The sequence below is a fragment of the Cucurbita pepo genome, chromosome 15 (assembly GCF_057944985.1).
Source record: "Cucurbita pepo subsp. pepo isolate OVF chromosome 15, ASM5794498v1, whole genome shotgun sequence".
NCBI lineage: Eukaryota > Viridiplantae > Streptophyta > Magnoliopsida > Cucurbitales > Cucurbitaceae > Cucurbita > Cucurbita pepo.
The window spans coordinates 4,984,179-5,010,810 of record NC_141812.1 but is presented as its reverse complement, the minus strand read 5'-3'; the positions used below and the strand labels follow the sequence as shown (position 1 = coordinate 5,010,810).

The following is a 26,632-nucleotide window of genomic DNA, read 5'->3' as shown; positions in this document are numbered from 1 at the left end:
TTAAGACCTGCATATCGAATCCTTCCTCCCGCCAAACCTCCCCAAAGCCCTAAGTCTGCTGGTCTCTTTTTAAGTTCTTCTTCCAACTCTCTGCTTCTCCTCATTGTCTGCAACTCCCTCTTCCCTTCCCGCCACCAACTCCCTCCAATTCATACTTTTCTCTCAATCTCCACATTCTTACGCATCTCCTTTATCCACTTCTCACTCTCTCAGGATGAGTTTTGCCGCTTATAGAATGATGCACTCCCCTACGGGCATCGAGAATTGTGATTCAGGCTTTATCACCCACTCTCGCGCCGATTTCGTACCCCGCGTCACTTCTCACGCCGACGACCTTGAGTCCGATTGGCCGCCGCGCCGACAAATTGGTCCGGTTCCGAATCTCGTTGTCACCGCCGGTAATGTCCTTGAGGTATATGTTGTCAGGGTTCAAGAAGATGGTGGCAAAGAATCAAGAAGCTCTGGAGAAGTCAGACGGGGTGGCATTATGGATGGTGTCTCTGGGGCCTCGCTCGAGCTTGTTTGCCACTATAGGTATACTCCAAGTTTTGTGAATGTACGCTAGGAGTTTCGTGTTAGTATGTTCTTTGTTATAACTAGCTTGTCAAAACGTACACCATAGAGCAGCCTTTTGCGAGTTCCTCGACTCTGGGTCTTTTTATTGCGTCTCATTTTATACTTCTCATCAAACGAGTGACAAGTTTGCTGCTCGTTGGAAAGAAAAATTAATGTGACTAGCAATCTTGAGTAAAGGATGTCCCTTGATTTATTTCTGGTAAGCACTTGCTATTTTTGTTTAGTGATAATTTACTTTTCTCGGGGCCTGAATTGCAGGTTGCACGGTAATGTTGAGTCCATGGTAATTTTGTCTAGTAGAGGAGGTGATGGCTCCAAGAAGAGAGATTCGATCATATTAGTCTTTAAAGAAGCAAAAATTTCAGTGCTAGAGTTTGATGATTCTATCCATAGTCTCCGTACAAGGTACGCTTTGTTCTTTCTCTCTTTCACTCTCTTGTGGAGCTTATATATTAGTCTCTTTTTATTTCATCAATGAAAAGTTTCGTTTGTTGTAAAAAAAAAAAAAACAAAAAACAAAAACATTATTGGCGAATTAGACCATCTTCTCTTTAAGTTATATATATAATTCGTGGAATGTAAAATCGAAAGACTGAAAGTGCAATTCATTCCATATGTGCATGGTCCTAGTCTTTCTACATGCCCTCGATCGTTGCGGATTTACCCTGTCTAGTATCTTGACCAACAATTTTCTTGGGCTTTAATTTATTATGTGACTGATATATTGGCAACATAATTGTGTGTTATCCATGACCACCACGTAATTATCCTGCCCCTCCAAATTATTTCCTAATTGGTTCCTTCCTCCACCGGACAGATGTACAAATGTACTATGCTTGGAAAGAACTTGTGCAAGATGATACTCTGGTTATTCATTATTTAGTTGTCTTTTCATCGAAAAACTTATTTTAGTTGTCTAATTTTCTTTGGCATTTCACAATTACTATTGAGTGGAAATTTTCATTTGTAGCTCAATGCATTGCTTTGAGGGTCCACAATGGCTTCATTTGAAAAGAGGTCGTGAATCATTTGCAAGAGGTCCAGTGGTAAAGGTTGATCCTCAAGGCAGGTGTGGAGGAGTTCTTGTTTATGGTTTGCAAATGATAATACTTAAGGCTTCTCAGGTGTTTTTTGCCTTTCACACTTTTTTATTTGGATGTGCATGACAACTTTATGCCATGCTTTGTTGACGTGTAGTTCTTAATATCTTTTATAATATATTGGATAGAAAGAGAAACTATGTTGTGTTAATAAGTAATTCTATCCACCGCCTTGTGTTTACCACTATCCTTCAATTAAGTTTCTTGGTTAGCATTGAAATCTACTAAAGTTGACTTTCCTTGCCCATGTTTGCACGTTGAGTTAGATCAGATGTGACTAGTAGTTTTTAGTGATGATGGTAGTCAAACTCAAATTAATGAAGGTGACATATGGAGCAAATGTGTAGAAGATTTGTTTGATTATACTTTTGAGCTATTTTTGTAAACCTTAATGGACATGATGATTGCCTCTTTATCTTTTTCATAGCGAAGAAGAAATGGAGATTTCCAATGGCTGCTATTTATGGACCCAAGATGGATTGGAATAACATCTGATAGACAATAAACAATGTTATGATGTCTCTCAAAAGTGATTATGGAGAAGCTTAAGAGACTTTGTATGTGGATGGACTTCCCTAGACATTGGCCAAAATTTAGCGAAGTAGAATGTCACCTCACTGCCTGGTTTAGGTGTGGGCAATCTTAACATTAGAAACAGTAGCCTTTTTCAACTAAAGGGGGCTGGAGATTCTTAATTGATCCCAATGCTCTTGGAAGAAGGGTTATTGTTAATAAGTATAAATTGTCTTGGATCAGCTGGATATATATATTTTTTTTGATAAGAATGAGTAAAAAATAAAAGAATACAAGGGCATACAAAATTCCATGGAAGGGATCCCAACTAAAGAAAGGGGCTCAAATCATGCAAAATAATGCCTATAAAATTACTACAAAAGGTATGAAATCTAAGTCCAAGGAGAAACATGAAATCTAAAAAGAGACCAAACATCACTTGGATCTCTCTCCAAACCTTTAAAAGCTCTATTATTCCTCTCACTCTAAAGATCCGAATAGTATACACCCCAACAAGCCATGAAAACTGGTCTTTCTCATGAAAAGACGGATGGAGGAGGAACTCCCCATTCATATCATGTCCCTATAATGGGCAAGCAAGAAGTTGAATGTTTGAAAGAAAAAAATTCCAAATGGTCACGCAAACTAACATCTCCAAAGACTATGGTCTAGGTCTTTGCCTTTCGACTGAGAATACAACAAAACAAGCCAAACTTGCCAGGTACAGACGTTCACTTTCTTTGCGATCTTAATCCTCCAAAGAGGGGAAAAAAAAAAAAAAAACAAAAAACTCACTAGTGGGAGAAGGGTCTATCAAGCAACAGAAGAAAGATTTACAAGAGATCCCTCTTAAGGGTGGGGCTCTAGACACAAACATTCCTTCTCCCACGCCTAAAATCAAACTCCCCTATCAAGGACGAGAGACAACATACTTTGCTTTCCTGGTGGACAAGTGACTGAACCCAAAAAGATTCACTGGAATGTTGTGCCCACCCCACCCTTCCAAACGTTTTAGAGGTTCTTGGTCTACTATTGCTAAGTGTTGCCTTTTAGTGGACAAGTGGTATACTCGTAATGTTGGCAAAGGAAAGAAACTTCGGATTTGAGATTTTTTTTGGATTAGAGATGCTCCCCTTAAAGTTTCCTATCCAAGGTTGTAGGTAGTGGTTAATTCGATTAGGTCGTCTATTCTGAAGGTTTGGGTTGGAGCAGTTAGTAGTTAAGGCTTGAAATTTAGAAGGAATCTCACAAACACCTCCTACTTATTTGAAGTCGATTTAATTTGTCATTACAAGAAGAGGATTATTTCTAAGAGGAACCGTTTGGTGGCTGGTATTGGGAGTGATTCCTCTATTTTTCTGGGTTCTTTTGCTCACTATTTGATAGGTAAACTGACAGATATTGTGGCTCATTTAGCCTTGATTGAGGAGTTTTTGAATAGACTTGAATGGAGATTATCATATTTGGATAGTATCCCTTATTGTATTTTGAATCTTGAATCGTGTTCGGAGTACTTCAATGGGTAAGATGGGGCTACAAAGTTGTATTCTCTGTAGGGGTATCTTTACTAAATTTAATTTATGTTTACGTCAATTACGTCAATGAACAAAAGTTGTAGGACATACACATATTATATTAAAAATATTTTAAAGTTAATTAAAATATTAAATTATTTTTAATACTTCAACATTTTTCAATATAACTATTGAAGTTTGGTTTTTATATTCAAATTTAGTGAAACAAATACCGACATGTAACTCTTAGATATTGATTTATTCTACATATCTGAACACAAACATTAATATCCAAGACGTTTAAATCCCATGTATTTAATATCCATACCTATGAAACAATATCTGCGATCCAACCAAGCTGTAAGGGGTTTAAGAGAGCTAAGGTGGACGTTTGTTTCCATGTCCCCATTTAGGTCTTGGTTTATATAGCTTATAGCTATTCTCTAGGTGTTATTTTGCTAGATTGGAGCCTGTTTTTTATGTTTTGGCTTTTCTTTGGTTGAATTTTTTCTTGAGGAAAGTTCGACTTTTTATAGAAAAAGAAATAAAGAAAGTAGGATTTCAAAATTTGTTCCTTACAGAGAGATTGATTTAGTTAAGTTAACAACCACCATTCTCTTGGCTAAACACAGTTTATTTTTATTTTTATTTTTCATTTTTATATATAGCTCTCATTGTCTTTATTTGAAAATCAAAGAGTCCTAAGAAGATTAAAATATTTCTTTACATTATGTTGCAAGGGAAGTTAACCTTAGATATACTCTAAAGGAGAATGCTGAGCTTTCTCCTGACCCTTAGTTGGTGTGTTCTATGCAAAAAAAAAAAAAAAAAAAAAAAAAAAAAAAAAAAAGCCATGAAAGCCATTGGCATGTTTTCTTCCACTGCAATAGATTGCTGGGCAAAGCTGTTCAATCTCTTTGGCATTAGTTGCTGTTTTCATCATCATCATAAGGACGCGGTGGTTCAACTTTTACAGGGTTCTAACTTAAAATGTCATGAAAGTAACGCAATGTGCTCATTCCTTTGGTGGGTGGGGCTTGAAAGAAACCAAATAATGTTCAATGGACTGGAGTTGAATTGAAACAAACTGTGGGACACCATTAACTTTTATTCTTCCTGTTGGTGCATCCAAGTCTAAAGAATTTTGTAACTATGATTTTTTCCATATTGTTGCCAATTGGGAAGTTTTTTCTTGTAACCCCTTGGGATTTGGGATACCTCCTCTCCCATATTTCATATATTCCTTTTTGATCTCTTACAATTAGTATCTTTTGAGAAAAACATAATTGATAGATTAAAAACAAATCAGTCTAGAGCATCTCTTGGAGGAGTGAGTACAAGATGTGACTTTTTTGGGGTACCATGGGTGAAAAACAATAGTCATCATGAGACAACTTCTACGTCGATTGGTAAGAATCAATCTAACTTTGCAAGTGTTGGTAGAGCATGCTGAATCTGTTCCATATTGATAACTCCTTACTGACATGGCAAGTACTTGACGAAATGATGCTCCTATGTTCTAATAAAATATGGTCTACTATCCGTAGCTTTATTTATAAGTTTGAATGGTTAGGTCAAGCATCCACGAAAGAATTTCAATCCTTCCTTCCTATGGCGGATAGATTAAAATTTGAAATATATTAGTTTTCTTAGGCTCCTTTTGCAATTCTCTTTTTCTTTTTTGCCTTGCATGCCTGTAGCTTTCATTTATCTTAGTGAAAGTTTGGTTTCTCGTGATTTGTTTGTTAGGCTGGTTCCGGTTTGGTTGTGGATGATGAAGCTTGCGGTAACGTAGGTGCAAGTTCTGCTCGAGTTGAATCGTCATACCTAATTAACCTAAGGGATTTGGATGTGAAGCATGTAAAGGATTTTGTATTTGTACATGGTGAGTGTGTATTGGAACTTCCTTGATTTTCTATTTTGCCTATCCTGCTATATTTTTACCCTCGTGTTGTATTTTTTTAAATCTATTATTATTTTGTCTCAATTTTTAGTATCCTATAGCATTTTAACGATGGGGACATTTAGAAGAATTTAAAGAATTTTGACAGCGTTGATCATTCTTCTTTGGTTTAAATTGTTCATTAAGTTTTTCATTGAAAACATATATTTTATTTTGGAATAAATGGAGTATCAAGACGCCGTAATGCATTATGTTCATGGCTTACCCTTTCTGATCAATAGGAGCATCTTAGAATTACTTTCCCACTCAGCAAGAGTTGTCTCATTGAAAGCAAAATGAGCATTGGATATCAGATGATTAGAAGAAGCAATATAAAAGATCCTCAAAAAGGCGCCAATATATTTTTTGGTGGCTTACAAGAGGATGTTATATTTAACGAAAAATGCTCATGCAGACCTGAGCATGATTGTGGCGTCTGTACTCCCTTCAGGAAGAAGAATGAACCACCCATTTTCCTCCTGTCCATACACACTCGTTATTACCTTCCATAGAGGACTTTCTTCATTCACGAATCTCCAAAGCCATTTCAACAAAAGAGAGCATTATTCCAGTGTTTGAAGGATCCTATTCCCAGACCCCCCTACCCCATAGAAAATAGGAAGGGAAGTCCACCCCAATTGACAAGATGAGTACTTATTTTAAACTCATCACCATCCTACAAATAGTCGCTGACTCACTTACATGTCCAAATATAAATATTTAACATCTTAGACATTTATATTTATACCTACCAAACGAAACCCATGATTCAAACGAACCATTGTATTCTCCTCCAAATCATTGAGCTTATTTAGTAATAGAAATGTGATGGATTAGTTTTCTGACAAATTGAATTTCAATATCTCTTCATCTCCCCTTGCTTCTTTATGAAACAAGATCTTAACAAGAGGACAAGCTTGATGTACGAACTTTTTAACCAAAGGTCGCTTACTAGAACCCCTAAACTTCTTGTATTCCATGAAATTTTGGTGTAGATTTTGTATTTACATTTTCAAGTGTGGGGTTCTGTTTTTTTTATTAGAGTTCAGGAAGGTGGTTTTCGTACAACTTGTCACTTGTTCAATGAAATGTTTGTTTCATTCTTCTTTTTAAAAATAAAGTTTAGTTTTTCATGAAAAGATCAATATTTGAATCAATCTTTCTTGTATAATATTTCTGATGGAAGTTTTCTCTATTTTTTAGGTTATATTGAACCTGTGATGGTGATCCTCCATGAGCAGGAACTTACCTGGGCCGGCCGTGTTGCATGGAAGCATCACACGTGTATGATTTCTGCGCTAAGTATTAGCACAACCTTGAAGCAGCATCCTCTAATATGGTCTGCCAATGTAAGTATAAAGCTGGATCCGTCCTACCTGGAAGCTCATAAACTTCACCAACATAAACTGTACAGATATAGTATTTTTATCAAATAATTTATTTCATTTAGACCTTTTTATTAATCGACATCTTTGTAGAAATTACACATGGTTTTATTGGGCGTTGAAATTACAAATATAGCATTTTTATCAAATGGTAGTTTGAATCACATGAGTAATAGTGTATCAATCATAGACTCTTTTCATTATATCCATGAAAAGTTTTGTTTCTTGGACTAAAATAGCAGTATATCAATCATTATCCATATCGATGATAATATTTCCAATCTACATGTAGGTATATGGTTTCAGTATGATTATTTTGCTCAGAAACGGGGCATTATTATGGCTTTTATTTCATTTGGAATGCCGTATGAATGCTAATAGCTGGATAGCTGAATGGCGTATAAATTTCCAATCCACTGTACATGGAAGAACGTGCTTGGAGTCTTTATACTTTATAGAAATGCTAGAAGAATAACGTCAATTTGTAAAAATATAAACATCCACTATAGCTGTACTTCAACAGGATCTGTTCTATAGGTTGTACAACTTTGTTCTTGAGTTCTAAAAGATATAAACATCCACTTATACTGTAAATATTGATGTGCCGTGAGTTATGGTGTTTTAGCTATATTTGCTTGTACCACAAGAAGTTAAGAGTGAGTTGATTACATCAGTGATATTAATGATGATGTAGATAATAGTTTTTAAAATATATATTTAGAAAAGTGACACGCTTTACTTTTCTGTATTGATTCTTTATGGTCTTTTGTTTTGGGTTTGTGTGTTTTTGTTTTTCGGTTTTGGTTGGGCTATTATGTTCTACTTTTGGAAGTTATTATAAATTTTATTGTAATTTTTTATTTTGTCAATAAAAATTTTGTTTTATTGTGAAAGAAAGGAATACTTTGATTTTGTTTTTTATAATGACGTTTTTTTTAAAAATTGAGACTTAACATGTCATGCAGCAGTGATGCGTGACACATTGGATAGTTGAAAAGCCTCTTGCCCACCTTTGATCTCTTAAAACATTGTTATTGTCTATCAATTCTTGACAAAAGCTGGGTTAGTCTTGTGGCCTGTATTTATTTCAATTGTGTGGAAATGGTGGTAGTTGCACAAAAAGTTTCGTAAAATGATTAATGTTTGATCAAGATGCTCATTGTTCAATTACAAATTCCATGGTACTCGTGGGGTGAGGGGGTCTTAATTAGTTACAAGTTACTATTAATTTTTCTTTTCTTAGAACTCTTTCAATTGACAATAATTTTCTTTCTTTTGCTTTTACCGTTTCCCTTACTTTGTATGCTGTAGAACCTTCCTCATGATGCTTACAAGCTACTTGCGGTGCCATCACCAATTGGTGGAGTACTTGTTGTCAGTGCAAATAGTATTCATTATCACAGTCAGGTAGCATTAAATTTATGTTCTAGTATTTTTAATAAACAAATTATTTTCTGTTAAAAAAAATATTTGTCCGCCGCCAAAAAAAAAAAAAAAAAAGATAAAAGGAAAAATAGAAAAAAGTTGGAAGTAATTTTTTGTATGAGTGGTCTCGTCCTCTATGGCTTTCTCCACTTTACATTTTGGTTTTTAACATTGGAGTTGTTATCATACTTGTGTTGTAATCTAATGACCTCTTTTCTATTTCAGTCAGCTTCATGCATGCTGGCTTTGAATAATTATGCTGTTTCCCCTGATAGCAGGTTGCGCTTCTCTCTCATTTTCATTTTTTTTTTGTTTATTTATCTACTTTTTTTCTTTATATTTACGTGACTATTTCCTACCTCTTCTCTCTCATAATTATTCATGTTGGCTTTGAATAATTATGCTCTTCTCCTCCTTGAAATTGGAAAGATAGAAAGAAACATGTTATCAGATAGAAAGAAACATGTTATCTGTCTTATATCTTTTATCAGTTTTTAGTTTGGTATTCATGCTGGGACATTAGGTAAATCAATTTTGGCATTTAGTTCAGTAATGCTGGATAATTTATCTGTGGAACATTGTTTTTCTTTTTTTTTTTCCTTGAGTGATTGAGAGGTTTAGGGTTGATGAGCATTTTCCTGTACCCTTTTGGTCATTGTCCTTGGAAGTTTATACCTCAATGTCGACCTAATTTCATCTATTTTGTTAATTTTTTAAGTAGGAATGGCATTCAAATTCATTTTACTGAGGATTGTTGTGCAGTGTCCTTCGTTTGATTTCTTTAACCTGGTTATTTCATGGACTTCATCTTCTTGTCATTCCATTGCTTCCCTGGATTCCTTTCAATGTTGGCCACCTGAAAACTATTTATTTATTTTTAAATTTATTATTATTATTATTGTTATTTTTGTTTAGAACAAATATTGAGAGAGTTTCATTAATGAATTATTGCCTCAAATACAAGATGAAGCCCCATGTATATAGGGTAAACTGGAAGATAGGCTTAACTATCTAAGTTAACTAAAGCTAGGCTTAACTAACAAAGTTAAGTAACCTGTCATAAAAAAGGAAAACAAAGCTAACCTAACAACCGAACTAAAAGAGTTTGGAAACTACAAAGATACTGTAAACTCTTGCTACTAAATAATAAGAAAGACTGAACACATCAGTTTTGCTCAAATTTTATTGAGATGGAGACTATTAATTTAGCTTCCTGCCACACTCTGCAAGTTGTCGAGATGCTATCTTAATTTTCCTATTCAGGATAAAATGTTGTGGTTCTTGCATCCTTTGGGGTTCTTCTCTTGTGCTTCATTTCTTTCTTTTTTAAATTAATTTTCTTTTTTTACTATTTTTTTCCTTCTTCTTAATACCCCCTTTTCCCTTCGTCGAGAAATTCTACCTTTTTCGTGAGAAGCTTGCTAGAAAATCAACACCATTGATGTTTTTCAAAGGTCAATTCTGGTAAACCGTCTTGCCTGTTGTTGGTTCTCTATAATTTTGACCACCTTATTAAGCACTATTTTTGTTCTCCTTGAACAGTTGGGCCAGGTTGACAATTTGGATTTCTTTTACTCCCAACACTTACTCTAGGGATTTGTTGCTGTAGTTTTTCTCCGATCTTATCTTTATTGGTAGAAGCAGGGTTATTTTGTTTTTGGAGTTTCAGGCTGTTTTCTGGGGTCCTTGGTTAGAATGAAGTAAGTTATCAGGATTGAAAGGAGGTTTGCAGTGGTGTGCAATAAATGCCCTTTTGTGGGCTACTTCATCTTTTTGGTATAGCCTTTTCATCTCTTGATTTTTTTTGCTTCAACTTATGCTCTCGTCATTGTAATTCAGTCAAGATATGCCTAGATCAAATTTCAATGTGGAATTGGATGCTGCCCATGCTACATGGTTGCTAAATGATGTGGCCTTGCTGTCAACCAAAACTGGGGAACTATTATTGCTGGCACTTGTCTATGATGGACGGTGAGTACTTCCATTTTTCTTGGTGCCCATATAATTCCAGTAGCAAAGCATTATCAATATAATTGTCCGTTTCTCTCATTGGAACATTTTTAGCATGGAATAATATACTTTGTTGATTTGCAGTGTTGTGCAGAGACTTGATCTTTCGAAGTCTAAAGCTTCAGTACTTACATCGGTTAGTTAGATATGTTGTAGTTTTCAGCCTGGATACCATGAAACTACTTTGCCCTTCCCTTTTAGTTGTTAGCTTGATTCAGAAGCGATGTTTATGTTTAAATATATATATTCTGCTATTGATAGAAAACATGAAAAAATATTTAAATTGATGTTTATCTATATATATATTTTGTTGAAATGATATGTAGGGCATTGCATCAATTGGAAGTTCATTATTTTTTCTGGGCAGTCGATTGGGAGATAGTTTGCTTGTACAGTTTAGTTGTGGAGTGGGATCCTCAGGATTGGCATCCAGTCTGAAGGACGAGGTTCGTCAGGCTCCATGAACTTAGTTTTGCTAGTTACTTTGGACTTGCTTTTGTTGCTTACTTTGGATAGTTCTAGTTAAATGTTGTTTCCTTGCATTTGGTGATTCTTACTCTCCCTGTTTTTCAAACGCAATCACACTTATGTCAGTTTGATTTTATGCACCCTTTATTATTATTTTATTTTCTTTAATAATTAAGTTTCTGTTTATTTGCTGCTAGTGTATTCTCTTTTTTTAGCGCAGAGCATTCCTTCTATTATTTAACAAATATCAGCATATGACCTTTCATTGAGAAGAAGGAAGTTCATTTATTGATAAAGTATGGAGTTGAATAAGTTCATTTATTATCCATATAAAATTTTATATTCCACGAACTAATATTTAGATTCTTCCGCTAATTTGTAGTTTAGCGGATTAAGGTAATTGTCTCATTAAGATGTTATTTTTACTCCAATAACTTAAGGTCTTAAGTTGAATTGATAGGAGATAATGAAGTTTTAGTCAAGTTTCCTTTCGTTGAGAATAAGGAAGTTCATTTACTAATAAATATGTAGTTGAATAAGTTCATTTGTGGTTCATTTGAAATTTTCTTTCCTTGAACATTACATGTTGAGATTAGCTTATCCGTACATATTCCAAGTTGTCTTCAGTGCCTTGCATATTAATATTTTGTACACTTTATAGGTTGGAGATATTGAAGTTGATGCTCCAACATCAAAGAGAATGCGTAGATCATCTTCTGATGCTCTACAAGATATGGTTGGAGGGGATGAGCTATCGTTGTACGGTGTTTCAAATAATACGGAATCTGCTCAGGTTATATATAATGGACAATGTGAACAAAGTTTCAATCTTTCTTAATCCTCTTCTCTTGTTTCGAAGATGTTTTACCTTTATGAATAAATTGAAAAGGATCCAAAGGCTCCGATAAAAGCCAAAAATGAAAGAGAGAGAGATAAGCAATCAAGAACTACCCAGTATGGAATGCCTGCAATTTATAGGTTCCCAGATGAATGTTACAAATAAACCCACTAATGATGGTTCATCATGTGCACTTGCAAAAATGTTTGTTCGGTTTGTATGGTCAGGTTGTGTTAGGTTTAGTTTGAAGTTGATTAGTTAAACTAGTTAATATGTTCCCATTGTACAATCATCGTGTGTTAATTATTTCAAGTGTTATTCGTTTACTGTTTTTGACTTGTAAAAATAATGTATTGACTTATTAATATCAATAAATATAAACCCTATTGTCTACCTTCACCAAGATTTGGCTAGAGTTTGAGAAATAAGACTTATCTAAGCATCACAATGACGAGCAATTCTTTTGGCAATGACGAGGCATAAACTTTTCCAATAACTTACTAATAGTTGTATTTGCGTCGAGAGAAATATATTTTTATATAGTATCTGAGTTAGAGAGAGAGATAGAGGGAGAGAGAAAAGATGAGTGTTAGTTTCGATAGTGAACCATAACCAGGAAAATAGATGGACATTATGTTGCTCAGAATTTTATACTCTTATTTGAATTCCTGCTGCTTGGCTTCCTGACATCAAGTTCTTTTCATGCACGCAGAAAAACTTTTCTTTCGCTGTTAGAGACTCATTGATCAATATTGGGCCTCTGAAGGACTTTTCCTACGGTTTAAGAATTAATGCAGATGCTAATGCCACTGGAATTGCCAAACAAAGCAATTATGAACTAGTTAGTAACCTAATAACCTTGTGAAATTTGGTATTCTGTAAAAGAAGATATGTAATTTCTCTTCTCTGATAATTTGTAGGTTTGTTGTTCGGGTAATGGTAAAAATGGTGCATTATGCATTCTTCGGCAGTCAATTCGCCCTGAAATGATTACTGAGGTATAATATTGTGATTTATAGACGTTGAACTGTAAAATGGTTTCTTTTAAAAAATTAATATTTAATTTATGTATGGATTAAATTTTTTTTTTTTTTTTTATCAAAATAAAACATATATAGTTTATAAAAATGTTATAATAAGATGCGTTCCATTTAGGTATGAATGTGAATAAAACTTTATGGTAAAATATTCTTATCCGGATTATTATAAACAGCAGCCTTAATATGTCAGAAGATGCTGCAATTAATGCTCCTTCATTCCTGGCTTATGCCATCAGTTGTATTCTATGTTGTGTGGGTTTGGAAAATCAAAATCATTCGTTTTTTTTTTAATATTCATTTGCTTTGGTTTGTTGACAAATTTTTTTTCAGATTTTTAAATTGTATTGTGTTTCCAAATAACTCAAGGAGCAATATCCAGCTTTTGGTTAGTTCACCCTTGTCTTTAAATTGTGATGTATTCATATTCTCAACTTGGTTTTTTTTTTTCTCTCTTTTTTCTTTTTTCGTATCTTTTGAGTATTTGTTAGTTTGCATTATGTTTGAAAATTCATAGGCTATAATCTTGAAGTTATTCTCTTTTCTCTTATAGAGTAAGTGGAATTATTATGATTACATTTTCATGTCTTGCGAAGGAGGCTAAAAACTTTGATTTCTGTTTCAATACTGTAAATGATACCATTCTTATATGACTGAACCATTGTTCTCGGTTGTAAAAAACAATAAATATTTAAGCGAAATCAGTCAAATAAATCCATAGAAAGAAAGTTCTGGTTATCAGCAAATATTTCCTCGGTTTGGTGACATTCTGACTTGACGATACTATGATTGTAGTAGCCATATCTGGCATAAACGTGCATTTATGGGATTTTCAGGTTGAGCTCCCAGGTTGTAAAGGCATTTGGACTGTTTACCACAAAAATACTCGTGGTAGTAGTGCTGATTCTTCTAGAATGCTTTCAGATGATGATGAGTATCATGCATATTTGATTATAAGCCTTGAGGCTCGCACAATGGTAATTTTTTTTTTTTTTTTTTTCTCTTTCTTGATTTGATTTTAGGTTTATGGTGTCGATAGGGTTCGGTGGTGAATTTATTTTCTCATGATTTTAGAAATAAAAGTGAATTCCACTTGCATGGCTAAAAAACGATACAAAATGGATAGGACAAGAAAAAAAATCGAGAGAGTATAACCTCTTAGCTAATAGCTTCCATTGACTTTCTTTCGCACTCTCTTAATTTTCTTTCCTACAGCGTTCTGTAAGGATGCTAAGTAGAACCTTCCATGGAAGCTTGTATGTAATATATGGGGGCAAAGGATTTTTCACTCTTAATATTCTAGTTTATTAGGAGTACACCCAATGGAACCCTCAACACCTATTCCTCTTCCGTAGATTCTTCTTCCAGTTAAGATTTTCATATGTATTATCCCTCTCCAATCTCAAGTGTCCTTCAACTACTTTCAAGGTCATTTTTATGTTCTATGCAGATGGGTTCAAGTAGTTGCATAGATCAACAGGAGTGTACAAAGTAGTTGCACAGATGGGTTCAAGTAGTTGTACACTACTTTCAAGGTCATTACTTCATCCTGTACAAAGTAGAATATTTTTATGTTGAAGATTTGGCAAGATGATAAACACTGAGCTTCCCGCCTCTCCTATTCATATCATATGGGACACAATGGTTAATATTACACAGAAATCTTTTTATGACTATAATAAACAGGAGTGTACAATCCATGCTCAACGATTTCTGTAATCTAAACCCTTACGGAGTAGACAAGACAATCCTCATTGCAAGACAAATGAAAATGTCTCTTTAATTTGTAACAAAAAAGTTTGAAGAAAGTTGGAAACTATAGGGTGAAATATAGAAGCATGGTCCGATGAGAAACACTCGAGCGGCCCAGTGGGTCTTTCATATGGATGGATTAAAATAAAAAATCTCCTTTTCAATCGTTGGGATATTGAAACTTTGAAACATATAGGAGATGCATGTGGAGGTTCTGTTGAGGTTGTCAAAAAGACTCCAACTCATGTATAGACCTGATAGAAGCCACCATCCGAATAAAGAAAAATTCGTAGGTTTTGATACCAACTAAAGTCTCTCCACCATCAACATCATCAAAGACTCTCCTTATGGTCAATATAAACTCTTGCTTCAATGGAGATTTGTTTGTTGATGTTGTGGTCAGTTTCCATTGCACCGAAGCAACACTAAAAGGAATCTACACCGTGGAGGATGTCGAGGTTATCACAGAAACATCAGGAGGCATTCTTGGATAGTTCCCTTGGTCAAACCCCTGCGCCACATCACCGAAAGGGACAATATGACTCAACATTCCCTGGCCTACACAACAAAGTAGAGAAATAAACCCCCATGCTAGCAAAAATAATATGCAAAGGAAATCACCCTAAAAAGGTAATTCTTCTTTTGAAAAATAGTGCATAAAGCCATTAGCACAAGTGAAAATCTACAAAAAAATCTGTTTACAACAAGCCAGCTGTGAAAAAAAAAAAAAAAAGAAAAACAACGAATCACAAAGCCACTTATTTATGCAACACACATATGTTCAAAATTTTTGGAAAAGGATCCTCAATACCTTCAGATGATATCTCACTTTTCCTAGGGAGGTAAAACATTTATTGGACATGGCCTTAAGGTGCCACCCTTTCAAGAATGCAAAAGCCGTGCTATGGAAAAATTTCAATATGACCTTCTTTTGACTATGTGGATTCATGGAGAAGGCACAAACATATACAAAGCTCTTCGACAATCAGTTACCACACTTTATCTTGGTGTAAATTGTCTAATACTTTTTCTTCATGTAGTCACTCATTGTGAATTGAGAAGCTTTGTTTAACACATCCCTTCTTAAATTTCACACATCAATAAAATTTTCTCATATAAAAGGTGGAAAAAACAAAGGAGCGGAAAACAAACATTTTTGGTTTGTTCTAGCCATAATAGAAATTAAAGACAAAATGTTAGGAAGTTTTTTGTTTGAACTACGGAATACATGGAAGCCTTAAGCTAGGAAAAAAGAGTAATAAGCTCCTATATTCACGTGTGTACCATATTATTCACACACACACACACATATATATAGCCTTAAGCTAGGAAAAAAGAGTAATAAGCTCCTATATTCACGTGTGTACCATAACATTATTCACACACACACACACACACATATATATAGCCTTAAGCTAGGAAAAAAGAGTAATAAGCTCCTATATTCATGTGTGTACCATAACGTTATTCACACACACACACACACACACATATATAAATAGATAAGCATTGAACCGAGGATTGTTTAATAACTAGACAAATAGTTGACTATCTACATCAATACACAATGTACATATAACAATGACCAATAGATATCCATCTGTGTTCTCAATGTTATCACTATTGTATTGACAGGTACTTGAAACTGGAGATCTCCTAACAGAAGTCACTGAGAGTGTTGACTACTTTGTGCAAGGGAGAACAATTGCTGCGGGCAACTTGTTTGGAAGGTGAGTGCTACCTTATTTCAGTTACGTAAATTACCTAATATTTGCTATATGAGTATCTAGGATGTTATCTTTTATAATGTTCTAAAGATAGCTCACAATGTGCGCTACTAAGCGAAGGATTAAGAAGAACACAAACATTTTATTCTTCAAAAGGTAAGAGACTACAAGACGTTGAAGGAAATTCTAACTCTTGGATAAAATGTTAAGAAAATAAAATTTGTTAACAATTAATTGATATGCTAGAAAGAAAATAACATGAAGCAAATAAAATCTTCCTATCAAAAGTGATTTTTGAATTATAACATGAAGCAAATAAAATCTTCCTATCAAAAGTGATTTTTGAATTCTAGAAAATGAAAAAATAAATCTTACTTCGGTTTTAATGTTTAAAAAGCAAGGTCACATTTTTTTAATAAAGAATAAATGTTTCTATTTCTATTTCTATTCATTTATTTTTTGGTTTGTCTATACTCCCTGTTTCTCTTTATTTCATTATTGTTGTTGGATAAAGTTTCCTTTCCTTTAAAGAATAGTAAGGTTTTTTTTTCAATGTTTTGACCTCTTGTTTGCCTCTTTAGGCGTCGAGTTATCCAGGTCTATGAAACTGGTGCACGAGTTTTGGATGGGTCTTTTATGACTCAAGATTTGAACTTGGTAGTCCCTGGCAATGAATCTGGTAATGGTTCTGAAGGTTGTACTGTGTTGTCTGCATCTATTAGTGATCCATATGTCTTGCTGACCATGACGGATGGAAGTATTCGATTACTTGTTGGAGGTATGTTGAAGGATCTTCTAATTGTGAGCGGAGACAATGTGTTATCATATTAGATTGTATATTTACTTAATTTAATATATTGTCATCTTAGTTGCTACTTGCCAGGAAACTTGTTTACTCTACTAAGTTTCATTCTTTGCTAACAAAATTGATGTTTCATAGTTGGTGGGACAACCCCATGTTTGTATGCCCCAGGCATGGTTTAACGATGAAGCACAAAGGACAAAAATTGATGTTCAAATTTGGTTCAATAGGTGTCTCAACTACCTTGTTCCCAACCAAATTTGTTTCTCTTAGTATATCAATAATATGTTTTCTTTAGTTCACAAAGTTACCTTTTTTGGATCTTGCAAATTCCATTCGGAGGAAGTACTTTAGTATTCCTAGGTCCTTGGTCTAATATATTTCTTTGATTCACAAAGTTACCTTTTTGGATCTTTCAAATTCCATTACTAGGAAGTGCTTTAGTGTTCCTAAATCCTTCATCTGAAACTTACTTTGCATATCCGGGTATTACATAATACAATCAAAATTAATCCGAACATCATGCCAATGTATCCTACCAAATCCAAAGGCATTTTGAGTTTCATCATTTACTTAAATAGCGAACCTAGATTCTTTTAGCTCAATCTAAAATATTGTGGAAAATTTTGCGAATTCATGATGATGAATTTTTAGTTAAGACAGATGGTAGTTGTTGTCGACAGGGTTGGGAAAATTTAGAGAACATAAATAAAACACCTTTAGAGAACATGAACAAAAAACCATTTAGAGAACATAAATAAAAAACCAAATACGTGTGTCCATGTCATACTTTTTTTAAAAAAAATTGACATGTTTCAGCATTTTGTATTGTGTCACTTGTCCTTGTCTATGTTTCTGGGGTTACTTGTGTGTTGAATAAGATCTTTAATGTTGTTTATCTTTGGTATAAGGATTAAGGGACTATTGTTGTTTTATTCACCACTTTCATTTATGTTTACAATGTTTTGTTTTGTGTCTGTGTTTCACATGCTTTTACTTTGTCACAGATCCTTCTTCTTGCTCTGTTTCTGTATCTGCACCAGCCGCCTTTGGGAGTTCAAAAAAGTGTGTATCTTGTTGCACTCTTTACCATGATAAGGGCATTGAGCCTTGGCTTCGGATGACAAGTACAGATGCATGGCTTTCTACAGGAGTTGGGGAGACAATTGATGGTACTGATGGCTCACTCCAAGATCAGGGTGACATATATTGTGTTGCTTGTTACGATAGTGGGGACCTTGAAATATTTGATGTGCCTAATTTCACCAGCGTTTTCTATGTGGATAAATTTGTTTCTGGAAAATCACATTTAGTTGATTTTCAAATATCAGACTCGCAGAAAAGTTCTGAGAGGTTGGATGGAAATTCTCAGGAATTGAATAACAATGGTAGGAATGAAAGTTCACAAAATATGAAGGTCACTGAGGTAGCCATGCAGAGGTGGTCAGGGCAGCATAGCCGCCCATTTCTTTTTGGGATATTGACAGACGGGACAATTCTTTGTTACCATGCTTATTTATTTGAGAGTTCAGACACTGCCTCTAAAATTGATGATTCTGTTTCTATGGAAAATAGCTCAAGTAATATGAGTTCTTCTAGATTAAGAAATTTGAGATTTCTTCGTGTCCCCTTGGACATACAAGGAAGGGATGATATGCCAAATGGAGCATTGTCCCGTAGATTATCTATTTTCAAGAATATTTCTGGTTACCAGGGGTTATTTCTTTGTGGGTCAAGACCTGCTTGGTTTATGGTATTTAGAGAACGCCTTCGAATTCATCCTCAGGTACTTGTCTAATTTATTCCTGATAGTGCATGAGGTTTAGACAACATGAAGCGTTAGCATTCTTTTTGTTATAATGTTGTTTTGAAATATCATTTTTGTTTGATGTTGACAAGTTGCGATACTTCTTATCTTAGTTTCCTTTGGAGGATCTATTATTTACTTTTAGTCCCATTAATTACAATTAGTCTGTAGGTACATGTGAAATTGTTAACTTCTTTATCGGGTTCATTTGTCTTGACAAGACTTTATTCTGCTTCCAAAGGAAGAAAAAAATGAGTGTTAGTTGTCAGACAAGCTTTCATGTCTTTCTTGTTTTATTTGTCTATATTTATTCTTTTTTATTTGTGGCTCTTATGAAAATTATTATTTTTTATTTGTGGGTTAATGACAAGTCACAAAATTCATTTTGAACTTTGATCGTTACTTTCTCATTCAGGCTGGTTATTTGATGTGAAAAGATGTTCATAATTCTATTGCTTCGCAAGCTATCTATGAAAATTTAAAAAATTTTAGAAGTGTATCGACCCGACATATTCTTTTAACTCTTATAGTCTTGTAATTTTGGTTAGCATGCTTTCTGGAGGGAAGCTTAGACTTTAACGATTTTTTTCTTTCCTTTTCTTCTTTGATGTGGATTTATTTTATGGCAATTAAAAAGGCATGTGTAATTTCCTTACTAAGACCGTCTTGCCTTGCCCAGCTATGTGATGGACCCATCGTTGCCTTTACAGTGCTACATAATGTCAACTGTAACCATGGACTTATATATGTCACGTCACAGGTCAGAAATTTTTATAGTGTCCTGTTTTAGTTCACCTTCCCACCCACAGTTATTGTGTATGATTCTTAGCATTTACTGGTGTTTGCATGTCCTAGGGTGTTTTAAAGATTTGTCAACTTCCATCTACATCAAACTATGATAATTACTGGCCGGTACAGAAAGTATGTTCCCCCCTCCCCATTCTAATTTTATTTTTATTTGAATCTGTTCGTCTTTCGTTAACTTTAGCTGGTGCACAATATTTGAATTCTGCTCAGGTTCCATTGAAAGGAACTCCACACCAGGTCACCTACTTTCACGAGAAGAATCTGTACCCGGTTATAATTTCAGCACCTGTGAGTACTTCTATATTTTCTTTCTTTCAACTTTTTTCGCTTCTACATGCTTACACTACAACTGATGCTTTGCTGTGTACTGTGGATGACATCATCTGAAGAGTTAGAGCTCACAGTAAAATTTTCTTTCATTATCTTGATTTTTGCTTCCATATGAACTAATGACTTACGCAGCAGAATAAAGAACTTCAATATTTATAAGTTCATACTTCATCTTCTCCCGTTTTTCCTTTATTGTATGTTTGTCACGAAGTTTTCACATTATGATGTAACCTCTAGTGCATTATCTATATTTCATTTATAGATTTTTACCCGTAGGATTGAAATAGGAATGTTATTCTTTGAATCCTCAATTGGAATTTGGAACCTATTGATGTTTATTGTAAATTGTTTGGGAACAAAATAGGAATTGAACACATTTGAATTGTGGAGAACTTCTTTCATATTTCTAACGAATAAAAAATACATTACTAAATAGTATGCTAATATATTTTTTAATTAGCATAAGTTAATGATAAATTTTGATCTATTTTATTATTCTCCTATTTGATAATGATATGCTTTATTTTAACCATTTATGTCATATTTTCCAATAACCACTAATTAAAATGAAGTTACATCATCTACAAGCGAATAATATAACTTTTATTAGACTAACAATTTGCTAATTTGAAATATTATTCAAGTTTTTATGATATTTTGTAATAATGATTTGTATTTCGATCATTTATTTGATAGTATCATTGGAGTATCATTAGAGAAAGATTAATATGGTTGTTGGTGGTTAAGAAATATTTAATGCATCCATGGATGAGAGTTGATTTATTTAACTTTGTTATATTGGAGTATGGTAGTTAAGAAATATTTGTGGTGCTTATAATTTTTGAGCGTTAGTCCCTTTTCATTTCATCAATCAAAAGTTTCGTTTCTTATTCAAAACAAATATAGACTATAGTAGAAGGACAATTACGGATATAAAATATTATTAATTTTTATCTTTATAATATCTGGTAAGAATGAATTCTCTTTTAACAATTTAATTGGTATGATCTGGTAATAATTAAGTAAAAATAGATGCAGATTAGTTTAATTTTCTAAGACTCCCCCCACAAAGGAAATTGCATTGTGGATGACGGGAAGATCTCTCCTCTCCTTCCTAGCGCTCTCTGATTAGGTTTCAGGCGGTTCTTCAGCGTTCTTCTGTTCCAGTTTTCTTTCTTTGATTCATCAGATTTCTGTCATCTTCTCCCAAGTTCTCATTGATTTTGATGGAGTTAAGGAGTTGTTTTCTCAACAACACATATTTCTGTATTTGAAAATGATATTTATTTTTTCTAAGACCAGGATTGCATGAAGATTAGTCCTCTTTTGTTATCCTATTTATGTTGGTTTGAGAATTTTTTTAGTCAAATTGTTACATAATCCGGTATATCCAAATTTCTTCAAGCAAGAAACAAATGAAAGTGGTACTGCCCCTCTGTGGAAACATAAATTTTCATATAGTTTGGACCATTATCTGGTGGCAGAAAAGTGTTGTAAGTTCCACTTGGATTATCTAAAAGGGGTTGATTAACATTTTGGGATATACTCTTAATTATGACTCTTACCCCCGGAATTACCTTGCTCAGCTAATGATTTGTAAGCTGTGGAGCCTAATTTAATAACTGTATATTTTTCTTCCCCATCGGAGTGCAAACTTATGCTGTAACAATGATGTGGCATATCTTCTGCAGGTTCATAAGCCGTTGAATCAAGTGCTTTCATCTATGGTTGATCAAGATGCTGGTCACGTTGAGAATCATAACTTGAGTGCTGATGAACTGCAGCAAACTTACTCAGTGGAAGAGTTTGAGATTCGGATTTTGGAACCAGAAAAGTCTGGTGGCCCTTGGCAAACTAGGGCTACAATTGCTATGCACAGTTCTGAAAACGCCCTTACCATTCGCGTTGTTACACTTTTGGTCAGTTCTTTTGCTTTTTTCCCCTTCCCATGTTAGTCATTTTTGGTGATCCTATACACCCCAAATTTCAAGCTCTATCTTTTGGAATTCTTTTTCACAAGTATAGGGTGTGATGAGTTAATAGTTGAAGACAAAAGAAAAATAATATTGTAGTAATGTAATTATATTGGGAATTATACAAGGCTCTTTGATATAGGAGAAAGATCATTTATAAATAAGGAAAACACAGGAAACAAAAGTAGCAAAATTATTTTCGTAATTATGGACAGCTACTGTTTATTAATTATTGGTGTAGCATGTATATTGTATTATGAGTAGATGTAAGTTTCTTACATTCACAAGTTTATTAATCCTTTGACCTTTAACTCCAGCATATGAAATAAGAATTAGCATTCTCTCAAAATGTTCATTAGTTCACATGGCATCTAAGTTTCTTGTAGAATTCCTCTCCTACGCTATTTTGTTACTCTTGCAATAATGACTTTTGTTTAGTACAATAAATGTAAGTTATGAGAATTTGAACCTCTAACCTCAAGAAAACGACTGTTGAGCTAGGTTCATGTCGGCTCTCTTGCAAGAATGACTATAGTTAGACACTTGGAACATCACCAGTGGCTGTATATTGACATCACTCATCCAAGTATGATAATCATCCTTTGGGTAGTCGACTTATGTTTCATAAACTTAAAAAGTTCCTCTTCAAGAACAATAGCATATGTTATGCAAGTTGGTGCAAGGGCAAAATCGAGTTAAAACTGATAGTTAACTTTATCAACAAGAGCAATAATCTTCTAATAATAAATCCCATGTTGTTTGTTAAAGGTTCTGGTTACCAAATAGCTTTGCAAAAAAACTACTATAGTTGCATTTTATGGTAAACACCCATTTACGCCCCACCATTTTCTTGTTATTTTCCAAGTCATCGTTGTCATGATCATTCATCTTTCTATAATTGCTAGTTTCAATTTGGATTCTCCAAGAAAGTAGCCTGCGTAGTTAAAAGATAGTGGGTAGGGTTTTGGTGGCGGCTTGGGTTCTAATGCTAGGGTTTTTGGTTCAGATACCAAGTTAAAGATAAACAAACAAATGCAATCTTTTGTATATGTTTGTAGGTGATATAAGTTGTTGCTATTGTAAATTAACTTGCTCACATTTTTCTTAATTTTAGAAAGGTACACGTGCCTTTTATAATATAGAAAGCCTAACTAAATACCTAGATGTAAGGTATAATTGTAGAAAATAAATCTAAATAAATCCCTAGATATTAGGTAAGCTAGAGTTTCAGGTCATTTTTTCAACACTCTCCCTCAAGCTACATAATAGATATCATGTTCCCAGCTTGAATACTAACTCATGAAGCATTGAACTACAAAGTTCTTTTGTTAATACATCTAGTAGTTGAACTATGGGGGCACAACTCATGCAAACTATCTATTCTCTAATTTCTCCTTGATAAAATATCAACACGACTTTGATAGCTTACGAAGGCTTTGAATGAATTTGGTTAAGGTGGAATATCGGTAGCTATGAAGACTCTAGATAAATTTGGTCAAGATGGAAGATCGGTAGTAATGAAGGCTCCAAATAAATTTGGTCAAGGGAAAATTAGTAGCTATGAAGGCTTTGCCGATTAATCTGATCTCCTAGTATAGAATGACTCTGATACCATGTTGCAAGTGTAAATTATCGTACTCATATTTCTTTTTCATTTTTAGAGAGGTACATGTGTTCTTTTATAATAGAGAGACTAACTAAATACCTAGATACTAGGTAACAATATAGAAAAACATATCTAACTAAATACCTAGATATTAGGTAAGCTAGGGTTTAAAGTCATCCTTCAATATAAGTTCCTCGAACAACCATTTTATATTATAAAGACAAACATAACCATTATCATATATATGGGCAATTTAAATATGTAAAATTCAACGTTAATGAAAACGAGTGTTCTTTTCATGCTTGTTTATTCGCAGTTTCATAGAGTATCTAGCTTGGGATAAACAATTGGACATTAAAGGGATAGAGTGATCTTGAGAAGTAACTCCTGGATATAATAAGATTTAACACCTCATTATAGCATTGTGGCTTCTATATCTGTCTTTTAGTTTATTAAAAATAATGATATTGTGGCTTTTATTTTGTAGAACACAACCACAAAAGAGAATGAAACACTTTTAGCAGTTGGAACTGCATATGTGCAAGGGGAGGATGTTGCTGCAAGAGGAAGAGTGCTTTTATTTTCAGTTGGAAAAGATGCTGATAATTCGCAGACCTTGGTATATTTATGAATATTGTTTCTGAACTTTCTTTAACCATATTATTACCCATTTCTTTTCTGTTGGTTAATGTAGGAATTTTTTTTTTTTAAGGTTTCAAAAAAATTCTGTGTTTTCTCGTTGATATTTCAACCTGTGGTTCTTGTCTTCTCTCAGGTTTCAGAGGTTTATTCGAAAGAATTGAAGGGTGCTATTTCTGCTTTAGCCTCTCTGCAAGGTCATCTATTGATAGCTTCTGGTCCTAAAATTATCTTACACAAGTGGACTGGTGCAGAGTTGAATGGCATTGCGTTTTACGACGTTCCACCCTTATATGTTGTGAGCTTGAACATTGTACGTTCTACTTTCTCACTGCAATTTAATCTCTTATATATGATTTACATGTTAAATCTAGGCAGATGATCTTGAGTATTGCTGTTAATGGTCAAATTTATTTAACAATGTGTATGGCCCATGTTTTTAAGTTCTTGAATGGGGAGGAAGTTAATGACATACAAACTTGAGCTTTGGATCTCGTCTTTTCAGTTAATACCACGTTCAACTTTATACTATCATGCGAGAATTAATTCATTGCAACTATTCGAAACAAATCTAGAAATGTGAAAATGTTTGCTATTCACGTGGATGAAGTTCCAGTCTTACATTTCTTTGACCTCAAGCCTTTCTCTTAGTGTATGTATGTGGGAACTTCTGCAGGTCAAGAATTTCATACTTCTTGGTGATATACACAAGAGCATTTACTTTCTGAGTTGGAAAGAACAGGGAGCTCAACTTAGCTTGTTGGCGAAGGATTTTGGTTCTCTAGATTGCTTTGCAACAGAATTTCTGATCGATGGAAGCACTCTTAGTCTTACTGTCTCTGATGATCAAAAGAATATTCAGGTAAACTAACACTTCCTTAAAAATATTTTGGAGTAAATCTTATCATGGTGGCATCAATGAGACATGTCAAATTGCTTGTTTATACAAATATTTATATATATATATATATGCCACAACAGATATTTTATTATGCACCAAAGTCGACTGAGAGTTGGAAAGGGCAGAAGCTTCTATCAAGAGCTGAATTTCATGTGGGTGCTCATGTGACGAAGTTTCTACGGCTACAGATGTTGTCGACCACTTCAGATAGAGGAAGTAGTACAGTTTCTGACAAGACTAATCGCTTCGCTTTGTTATTTGGCACCCTTGATGGAAGTATTGGTTGTATTGCACCTCTTGATGAACTCACATTTCGTAGACTGCAGTCATTACAAAAGAAACTTGTTGATGCCGTTCCTCATGTCGGTGGTTTAAATCCAAGGTCGTTTCGCCAGTTTCATTCAAATGGAAAGGTTCATCGAAGTGGTCCAGACAGCATTGTCGATTGTGAATTACTATGCCAGTAAGTTGCCCCGAACCTTTTTAGTCGACTCAATTAAAGTGAGACCAAGTTGTTAGAAACTACGACACTCTACAATGGTATGATATTGTCCACTTTGATCATAAGCTTTCAAAGCTATGGGCTTCCTCAAAAGGACTCATACCAATGGGGATGTATTTTCCCTAAATTAGCCAATGTAGGACTCTCTAAGCCTCAACAATCCTCCCCTCGAACAAAGTACACTATAGAGCCTCCCCTGAGGCTTATAGAGCTCTCGAACGGCCTCCCCCTAATCGAGGTTTGACTCCTTTCTCTGGAGCCCTCGAACAAAGTACCCCCTTTGTTCGACACTTGAGTCACTTTTGACTACACCTTCAAAGCTCACAACTATGTTTGACATTTGAGGATTCTATTGACATGACTAAGTTAAGGGCATGATTTTGATACCATGTTAGGAATCACGAATCTCTACAATGGTATGATATTGTCCACTTTGAGCATAAGTTCTCATGGCTTTGCTTTGGACTTCCCCAAAAGGGGTTCATGCCAATGGAGATGTATTCCTTACTCATAAACCCATGATCATTCCTTTGAGGCTGGTTGGTTGTATTCTGTGATTAATGGCTCATAATTATGTTCGCATTTGTGGCAGCTACGAGATGATACCGTTGGAGGAGCAGCTTGAAATTGCTCAACAAATTGGGACAACTCGTTCGCAGATTCTCTCGAACTTAAATGACCTCTCTCTGGGAACAAGTTTCTTGTGATTGCAGGAGACTCATGGATTGTATAGACGTGTACTACAATCAAGTAAGTTAGAATGAAAAAAAAAAGAAGCAATTTTCATGTCATATATGTACCAATAGCATAGGACAGGACAAAAATGTTATAGATGCTTTGCCTCAAACTTGTATTTTCTTTTTAACAAATGTTAAGTCAGTTCAGTATATTGATGTTTAGCGTCCTTAATTTAAGATTATCATTTACTTCAAGATTGTGCTAGACCAAAAAACCATAGTCAACAAAATAGTTTCACTA

At 34.4% G+C, this 26,632-nt stretch overlaps 1 protein-coding gene across 1 annotated transcript; it reads left to right on the top strand.

Annotated features, from left to right (window-relative positions):
- On the top strand, positions 1 to 26,632 carry CPSF160 (cleavage and polyadenylation specificity factor 160). The gene is made up of 26 exons (XM_023665069.2): positions 1 to 534; positions 835 to 981; positions 1,547 to 1,700; positions 5,453 to 5,588; positions 6,849 to 6,994; positions 8,342 to 8,437; positions 8,681 to 8,733; positions 10,295 to 10,426; positions 10,550 to 10,601; positions 10,792 to 10,911; positions 11,595 to 11,726; positions 12,484 to 12,612; positions 12,692 to 12,769; positions 13,645 to 13,785; positions 16,196 to 16,290; positions 16,869 to 17,065; positions 18,097 to 18,875; positions 19,576 to 19,656; positions 19,752 to 19,817; positions 19,914 to 19,991; positions 21,725 to 21,952; positions 24,100 to 24,231; positions 24,388 to 24,564; positions 24,928 to 25,113; positions 25,233 to 25,615; positions 26,247 to 26,632. Exons 1-26 carry the CDS (start codon positions 215 to 217, stop codon positions 26,359 to 26,361), a joined length of 4,353 nt encoding a protein of 1,450 aa, XP_023520837.2. The 5' UTR covers positions 1 to 214; the 3' UTR covers positions 26,362 to 26,632.